This window comes from Miscanthus floridulus, chromosome 17, assembly GCF_019320115.1.
Source record: "Miscanthus floridulus cultivar M001 chromosome 17, ASM1932011v1, whole genome shotgun sequence".
NCBI classification, from domain to species: domain Eukaryota; kingdom Viridiplantae; phylum Streptophyta; class Magnoliopsida; order Poales; family Poaceae; genus Miscanthus; species Miscanthus floridulus.
Genome location: NC_089596.1, coordinates 78895975 through 78905082, shown reverse-complemented (window position 1 = coordinate 78905082; position 9108 = coordinate 78895975). Strand labels below are relative to the sequence as shown.

The following is a 9108-nucleotide window of genomic DNA, read 5'->3' as shown; positions in this document are numbered from 1 at the left end:
TTTATGGGCTTCTAATCCCCCCTACGGTCGGCGGTGGCCACGAGCGAGCCCTCCCACTGCTGCTTGTTCTTCTTCTTGACGGGACGGTTGGAGGCCCCTTCGTCGGCGTCCTCATCCCACTTTGCCTTGCCTTTTAGGCGGTCGAAAATCGCTCCGACCACCTCCTCACCCAAGGCGTGGCTGGTGATAATGTCGAGGAGCTCCTTGGTGGTTCGTGGGCCCTTATGTCCTAGCTTGTGAACCAAGGACTCACAAGTGGTCGTAGACAGGAAAGCTTCTATAATATCAGAGTCGGCGACGTTAGGCAGCTCGTTGCACTGTCGGGAGAAGCGTCGGATGTACCCATGAAGGGTTTTTCTAGCCTTCTTTGGGTAGTTCTTGAGATCCTATGGGTTCCCAGGGCGCTTGTACGTGCCCTAAAAGTTCCCCATGAAGATCTCTTTTAGGTCTGCCCAACTTTGGATTCTGTTGGGCAGAAGGTGTTCCACCCATTTTTGTGTCGAATCGGCCAGGAATAATGGAAGGTTGCGGATAATGAAATCATCATCATCCACCCCACTGGCTTGGTAGGCAAGCCAATAATCCTCAAGCCACTATCTAGGGTTCATTTCCCTAGAGTATTTCGGGATGTTGGTAGGTGGTCGATACCTTGGTGGGAAGGCGGCGTTGAGGATGTGTCGGCCGAAGGCAAGAGGCCCCGACAGGCCAGGGCTCTAGCTTCGGTCCTCACTGCTGTCATAGCATCCGCCACGATGAGGGTGATAGCTGCGGCTAGCTCTCTCTCTCTCTCTCTCTCAGATCACCGTGAGTATGTCTATGGGTGTTGAGGGTGTCGTGTGCATCACAGTTATGGTTGAGACACTCATGCACTGGGACCACGATGCTCTACCTACCGCCTTGTGGCACCTGGTGGACCAACGGGTCCTTCTTGGGTCACTCTAAGGGCATACGCTAACTAGCGTCGAGCTCGCGTGATAGAGACAGCAAGCTTTTGGCCTGCTGCGTCGCCGCACGCTCGAGCAGCGTGTGAATCTTGGGGTGGGCCCAATGATCCTCGGGCGTCGTAGGCCCTGGAAGCCCACAGAGTAAAGCCACCATAGTAGCGATGTTCTAGCTTGCCCAGGGGAAGTGTGGGAGGGCTTCATCATCCGCGATGATCCTATGGTTCACGTCATGGGCCATGGCGCAGGCCCACTATCTCCATGGTGCTCGATCTCCCGATCGAGCTCCACACATTCCTGCTCAAGCTGGAGTCATGCTTCCTCGAGCCCTAGGTGTCAGGCCTTCAGCTGCCCCACCCGTAGGCGGGGTGGGGTCCCTGTCTCCCCCTCGACCTCGTCATCGAGGTCGTTCATCGGGTAGCCTCCTCTTCATGGATGCTATCGACGTGTCCCTCATGGGTACTTGTCATGAAGCATTCATGAGAGGGTGATGGCTCCCCCTGATGGAGTCAGAGCTGGAGGGTGACTCCGATTCTCCTATGAGGAGGTCGTGGAAAGACCTTGTGACCTATTCGGTCATCGCTATGAACTCATCGTTCATGGGGGATGGAGGCATGTGTCGCGCCATAGGGTTGCCATCGGTCTCTACGGCGTTGTAGAGACCGAGCGGGAGCGCTGTCGGGTAGCTTCGGATGAGGTATTCCGGAGAGAGTGGCTCTCCTCCGACAAGTTGCGTCATGGCATTGGTGAACGAGAAGGTGAGGTGGCGCAGGTATTCTTGGGATGGTCAGGGTCATAGGAAGGCGCCAAGCTGGCGCTCTAACCTCCCATAGTTGAAGTCGAGGAGCTGGTTGCTTCTAGGGGCACGGGCCTCCGATGCGTGCAGCTGCAGCTCCTTAAGTGCCTCGGCGATGGCGTCAAGGCCGGTGGAGTGGAGAGGTCGAATGGCGGTGGGAGCCATTGCCAGCTCTTCTTCTGCCATGACAATGAAGTCTAGGTCCCCGAAGTGCACATGCATGCCTGGGACCCAGCTGAGGTTATGGTTAGCCATCCGAGGCCTGGTGTGGATGTCGAGATGTGCAAAAGGCTCCTACCTGGCGTGCCAACTGTCGGTGTTTCGAGTTGCCACCGACTAGTAAATTTCTAATATTGCGCGTCTGGCTCGGATGGTGTGCTAAGAGGACATGAGGTTTATACTGGTTTGGGCAGAATGTACCTATGTCCAGTTCGTTGCTGCTGCTCGTGTTACTAGCATTGAAAGTTTGTAGTAGGGGTTACAAACGGTCGAGAGGGGGACATATCCCAAGTCTCTGGTGAGAGGAGCAAACAGGCGCCGAGGGCTCGGTGGCTTCTCTGCTAGGTGCTTGTGTGTTCTAATTGGTTCGGGGTTCGATGGGTTCCAATCCGAATTGATGCTATGTGTTGCGATCGTTGGTCCGATGCCCCATTGTGGGATGCCCTGCTTTCCCTTTTATAGGCTAAGGGAAAGTACGGGTTACAGTGGAGGAAGAGGAGAGAACGAGAGGAAGAAGTCCTTCAGGATCGCTGGGTCCTTCTTTTCCTCTTGCGCGTCCTGCCGACCCTGTAGATGTCAACAGGGACAACTTCTCATCTCGGCCCTATCCATCACTGGCACCATGTGCAGGCGTCGTCTACCAGTCATGGCGCTCCACTCCGTCCTGGCGGACATCGTGGTGAACTGACATGCCCGTTAGTGTTCGTACGGCGGTTAGGTGGAACAACACCGGTACGCCTGACGCTGTTCCTGACATGAACCCCCAGGTCTGGCCCATCGTGGGTCGCAGGCTACATTGAGGCGTGCCAGTCTCTTCCCTAGTGTCAAAGCTTTGACCCAGGCCCATACGCTTGGACCTGTAGTGGTTGGCGGCGGTATGGGTCTCCGTCGGGCGAGACGGAGCCCCCGGCCTCGGGGTCAGGCGAGGCAGAGTTCCTCCCAAGAGGCTGGGCGAGGCGGAGCGTGAACCCAAGGCTCGGGCGAGACGGAGCCCGCCCGCAAAGGTTGGGCGATACTGGAGTTCGCCCTCAGGGGTCGGGCGAAGGCAGGAGCCCGCGGACCTCGGTGTCGGGCGAAGGCAGCGCCAACCCTCAAGGGTCGGGCGAGGTGGAGCCACCCTCAGGGGTCGAGCGAGGCGGAGCCCGCAGCCTCAGTGTCGGGCGAGGCAGAGCCACCCTCAAGGATTGGGCGAGGCGGAGCCCACGGCCTCGATGTTGGGCGAGGTGGGGCAACACCTCAGGGGTCGACGAGCGGAGCCCATGGCACTCGGTATCGGGCGAGGCGGAGCCACCCTCAGGGGTCGGCGAGGCAGAGCCAACCCTCAGGGGTCGAGCGAGGCGGAGCCCACGGCCTCGGTGTCGGGCGAGGCGGAGCCACTTGAGGGGTCGGGTGAGACGGAGCCCGTGGCCCTCGACGTCGGGCGAGGCAAGAGCCACGCTCAGGGGTCAGGCGAGGCAGAGCCACGCTCAGGGGTCGGGCGAGGCGGAGCCCGCGCCTCGGTATCGGGCGAGGCGGAGCCACCCCTCTGGGTTTGGGCAAGGCGGAGCCACCCTCAGGGGCTGGCGTGGTGGAGCCCGCGACCTCGGGGTCGAGCAAGGCGGAGCCAACCCTCAAGGGTCGACGAGACGAAGGCCACGGGCCTCAGTGTCGAGCGAGGTGGAGCCACCCCTCAAGGGTCGAGCGAGGTGGAGTGTGCGCACCTGGGGGTCGGTTGGAGCTGTAGTCGCACTCTTAACTACTCGGTCGAATCAATGTTGATGGTTATTAACTCCTCCTCTTCGGGTACCCTACTATCGGTCTCCGACACTACCACTATTGTTTCTATGATTAATTGTTTCTAGTGGTGGTATATGTCTTGTTCATGAGTGAACCTAGTGTTTGATCCAATTGATGAGTTATACAAGTGTTTAACTCAACTTCGGCAAGATTAACCGCTTGAGGGCGTAACAAGAGGAGAGGTAGACAACACTAACTTTAAGCTACTTAATTAGTCGATGATAGTTATAGAGTTCGTACTAATAGATATGATAATATAATATAATAAGTGCACATAGAAATAAAAAACTATTTGCAAAAGTTAGTTTCACGTATAAATGACTCATACTGTTTGTATTGATCTACTTGCTTAGGTAATAAGACCATAGGGATAGAGAAGAGAGCTCTACCATCGGAAACGATGCATTCTTTTGGCTCCACGTCTCAGCATTTCACGAGCACACGTAAACATTGACTCGTTTACCGGGACCCGAAGCTCTCGCGTTTGCAAAAGTGGAAATAAAATTACAAATGAACTGAGACCATCCGCATTAATATAACTACTCCTTTCAGTTCCAAATTATAATTCAGTTTGATATTTTTTTTACCCTAAGTTTGAGCACTGGTCTTATTCAAAAAATTTATACAAACATAGTCAAATTTAAGTTATTCTTGAAGAACTTTTGCTAATAAAGCAAGCCACGATCAAAGAAGTGATATTTTGCACAAATTTTTTAATAAGATGAGTGGTCAAACTTATGGTAAAAAAAGTTCAAACGATTTATAATTTAGAACTGAATTTAGTAATTTCTTGTAACAAAATAGACTTCTATTTTCTTTGTTACAATTATCTAAGCTCATGCACAAACAGTCAGGCTCACCTGGACAAATTTTTTTAGGGCACCTACCTACACAATGCCCCCTGCTCCCGCTCACATATACGACACAGTAACAAACGCCTCACGGTGTCGCCAGTCGTCACTTTCATTTCATATATCCATCCATTCTCTCTCCAAAACAAACACCCGATTAATCAGCAGCGGAGGTGAGACAGACGAGGAAAAAAGCAAAAAGCCTGTTGAAACTAGGAGGAAGCTGTGGGAGTCGTCGAAGACGAAGGCTAGGGCCGAGGAGCAAAGGATATACTCTCGGAGCTAGCCTTGGAGCCAGGGGTTGAAGAACCGGAGCGGCCGCCGGCGTCGCATCCTACTCTGATCTTCGCGGAAGGGAAAGAAAATTAAAGGTACATATACCTTCCTCTCACTCCTCGCCCATAGGCGGCAGCGTCGGATCCGAATTGAATGCTTGATGATATGCTTCTCATTCTGCCATTTCTCGCTCTTAGTTTTTTTTTTCTCATCTATCTATTGGGCACGCTGAGATATGGATCTCTTAATTAGTCCTGGATCTTCCTCCTCCCGTAGAGAGATAGATAGATGGCCGCCTCGTCAGCATCATCGGTGCCGGTCGTCTCCACGGGATCCGTGATCACTGTGGCCTCGCCGCCGCCTTCGGGTGGTGGTGGCTCGATCTCTGCCGGTAGCACAGGCGGCGGCGGTGGCACAGGCACAGGCACAGGGTCGCCGTGCGCGGCGTGCAAGTTCCTGCGGCGCAAGTGCCAACCGGACTGCGTGTTCGCGCCCTACTTCCCGCCGGACAACCCGCAGAAGTTCGTGCACGTGCACCGCGTCTTCGGCGCCAGCAACGTGACCAAGATCCTCAACGAACTCCACCCCTACCAGCGCGAGGACGCCGTCAATTCGCTCGCCTACGAGGCGGACATGCGCCTCCGCGACCCCGTCTACGGCTGCGTCGGCGTCATCTCCATCCTCCAGCACCGCCTCCGTCTCGTCCAGCAGGAGCTCGCCCGCGCCAGCTACGAGCTGTCCAAGTACCAGGTGATACACACGTACATACATACACCTCTCTTCCTGTCTATACATGTCGACCTCAGTTACCATGTCGGCCTGTACCTGTCCATGTTCTAATAAAGTACGAGCGCGCTGCATTTTTCGGTGTAGGCGGCGGCGGCTGAAGCCGCGGCGGCCTCTGTGGCCGTGGGATGCCATGGTGCGGCAGCAGGGATGGCAGCAGATTTCGTAGGCAACGCAGTGGCCAATTGCACGCAAAACTTTATCAATGTCGGGCACTCCACGGCGGCGGCGTCGATCACTGGCGCTGGGTCCTTCATGCAGCAAGACAACTTCGCCTCCGTGCAGATGCTGGCCAGGAGCTACGAAGGTGAAGGTGGAGCTGCGAGGGTGGGCATGAACGGAGGTGGAGGCTATGGCGGCTTCGCGTACTCGTCGGCCATGGGCGTGGGGCATGGTGGTATAGTGTCTGGTCTTGGGCAGCAGATCAACGGTGGACAGTTCTTGAAGCCCAGCACGACCGGCGGGGATGACCAGCCCACTGCCACGCAGTAGTCAAGTGTCGTCTGATCTTTGTCAGGTTCGGTTCTATGCTGCTATTCATATAGAGGATCTTTCTTCCGTAATTTCTGTGTATTATTTCCCTTTACAATATACTATCTACTAGCAATAATAATCGCTATTATTATCCATGACAATATATATATTGTTGTAGCAAGACGATGCATGCATGCTTCATAGGATTACAAAATATTGGTCTGTCCAAATGGTTTATAATTTACTAATTTAATTAAAAATAAAGTTGCACGGGCACGGTGCTAATCTGTTTATCATATATAACCTTATTCATGGCTAATTTCGTAATACCCTTGCCTTGCTAAAACCGGAGTCTCAATACCCTGGCATTGGGATTCTAGAAAAGCTCATCTTGATTAACCTGCCTCTATGCAAATCCTAGATGTTGCCTATCTACAAACATATTTGTTTAGAAATGAGCGGGTGAGTGGAGACTGCGATAATCAGAGTTTGGACTTTGTTCCTTTCCTCCACAATCGTTTTGTTGGTTCTAATCATAATTGTATTACCTATATATGACTATCATATGAATGTATGTAGAGATAAAGCTTATTAGTTTCAACAAAAAAAAATATAATTGAAATAATTAAGTACAAGTCTAGGTATAAAATAGATTAAAGCGCACAAAATAACCAATTTGCACACAAACAATTATAACACTAAAATAAATATGGTGTGCATAGAAACATTAGATTCCCTAATTTGAGTATATGAATAGTAAACATAAATATCATGTGCATGCACACCAGGACAATGTTATATTATAGTGTGTGCCTCTAATAAGAATATTCTCAGGTGTGTCCTTAAAAACTTATATCAATCAACTCATAAATACTATTAAATCTCAAAAACTTATTGAAAAGTAGTGTTTGAACTATTTGTGCCTTCAAGACCATTACATTTTAGAAGATTGATATTACATGCCATAACATGCATTGAAATATAACATTTAAGATGCTCTAAGAAAGCACCTACCAACATTTTAATATCATAACTTGATAAGTAATTTAATATAAGAATTGTAGTATATAAATTATATATAATATCAAACATATAATATAATAATTCTTTATTTGTCATATAGCTCTGAATATTATTATCCCAATCCCTCTACATTGTTGTAATATTGGGTTCACCAAAATGGGAAATTGTATTTACATGGTTCTTATTAAACACTATATTTTATTATAGTAAAAGTAAATGACTTTAATATCTTGTGAATTGATAGGCAATGTCTTAACATCATAATTCCAACAAATTCATTGGTATTCAAATGTGAAGAATTTGTGTGGCATACGTTCTCTAAAATATTTATATATCTAGCATGCAAAAATTATAGATTACGGCAATGCATACATGTAAATGTTAAATTGTTTTAACTTTTGGTACTAATAAAACATAATTGTTATATGAAAAGTGCTAATGATGTAGTTTATTTACGAGTTTTTGTATCATCATCTTTTATGCAAGATTTCATACTTACTAATAATATGCAGGTCATGAATACTGAGGCAAAGATGTCAACATGCTAAATTAACCACTTGATGAGGACGTGAAGACTAAATTAAGTGCAAGATACAAGCATCCTTTATAATATAGATAGTAAAAGAAACAAGTCCTTTATTTTGTGCTTGTTGGTTTAAATTGTTGATGTAGTTCACAAAGTCTACTTGAATGTTGCTCCATGTTTGTGGTTGAGTTATGTTGTTGCTTTGTCTCTAGATGTACTTGTATATGGAGCTTTGACTTTAATCTAGTGAAAATAATATAAAGCTAAGTTATTCTACGGAGCTTGACATTGATAACAAAATACTAGAATTTTAAACACATTCACATTATTTTTTATTAGGCATGTGAATTTTTACGCCAAACACATGCATTTAATTTGATTTACTCTGACAAAATTAAATCTTCACTTTATGTACCATAGCTAGTCCATTTTGATTGCACGAAGATATACTCGATACGGAGATGATTTATTTATATATAAATAAATGTTGAGCATAGAAGTTCAGAAGGTTTATAGCGTACCAAAACATGAGAGAATCTGTTTCCCCATGTTTTTGCACTTAGCATGCTCCAATACAGAAGTACTGATCGCCCGAAGATCCTCGATATAGATGATGTCTGTGCAAAATTAGAGCTGAATATTGCAGTAGGTCAAGTGGTCAACAGCCAGGACTTTCCTGTTTTAACGTAACGGGCAAAATTAGTGTAGCAAACAAATACTACGTAACGGGCAGCTAGGTAGGTACGAGTAGCATGCATGCATGCATGACGCCAGAGAGACTCATAAAAGCCAAGTCAAACCTTGACCAGTGTCGTGGCCTTGCCTGAATGAAACCCAAAAAGGAGTATGATGACACGGACCAAATATATATGTATAATAATAGGCGCACGTATAGCTTCCATGCATAGCAGCTTTGAGAAAATACAGACAGAAATGTAGGCACATGCAGTAGTCTCATCAACGCCATGGCACTCGATCGACTTGTACCGGGTTTGTTATGATTCGCTCGATCGACTTGTACCGGGTTTGTTATGATTCGATCTGATCCACACGGCTTCTTTGTTCCAAATAAGTCATCTACTTATAAATTAAAAAATGAAATAAATGACTAATTTTACTAAATACTATCAATTATAAGTCCCCTGCTTATAAGAAATAAGCTGGTTCGCCCCTACTTAAAACTTATAAGCCACCATTTTTCGTGTGAGGTCCACACCTTTCACTTAACAAGTATAAGTTTATAAGTCATCTACAACCAAACAGATATAACTTGGTTTTCAATCACCTAACTTAATAAGTCACCAGATTTATGAAAACCATAGAGAACCTAAGCCGGCAAGTCACCAGATTTATGAAAACCATAGAGAACCTAAGCCGGCAAACCGCCCCAGAACATTATTTATTAGCTCTAGCTCTAGGATCCAACTCGATCCGAAACAA

The 9108-nt window shown here is 48.0% G+C and overlaps 1 protein-coding gene across 1 annotated transcript; it reads left to right on the top strand.

The window, feature by feature from the left end:
* The first annotated feature begins 4677 nt into the window (after positions 1-4677).
* Positions 4678-7934, top strand: LOC136518754 (LOB domain-containing protein 6-like). Its single transcript, XM_066512441.1, has 4 exons — positions 4678-4954; positions 5136-5609; positions 5733-6162; positions 7655-7934. Exons 2-3 carry the CDS (start codon positions 5148-5150, stop codon positions 6135-6137), a joined length of 867 nt encoding a protein of 288 aa, XP_066368538.1. The 5' UTR covers positions 4678-4954; positions 5136-5147; the 3' UTR covers positions 6138-6162; positions 7655-7934.
* The last annotated feature ends 1174 nt before the right edge of the window (positions 7935-9108 follow it).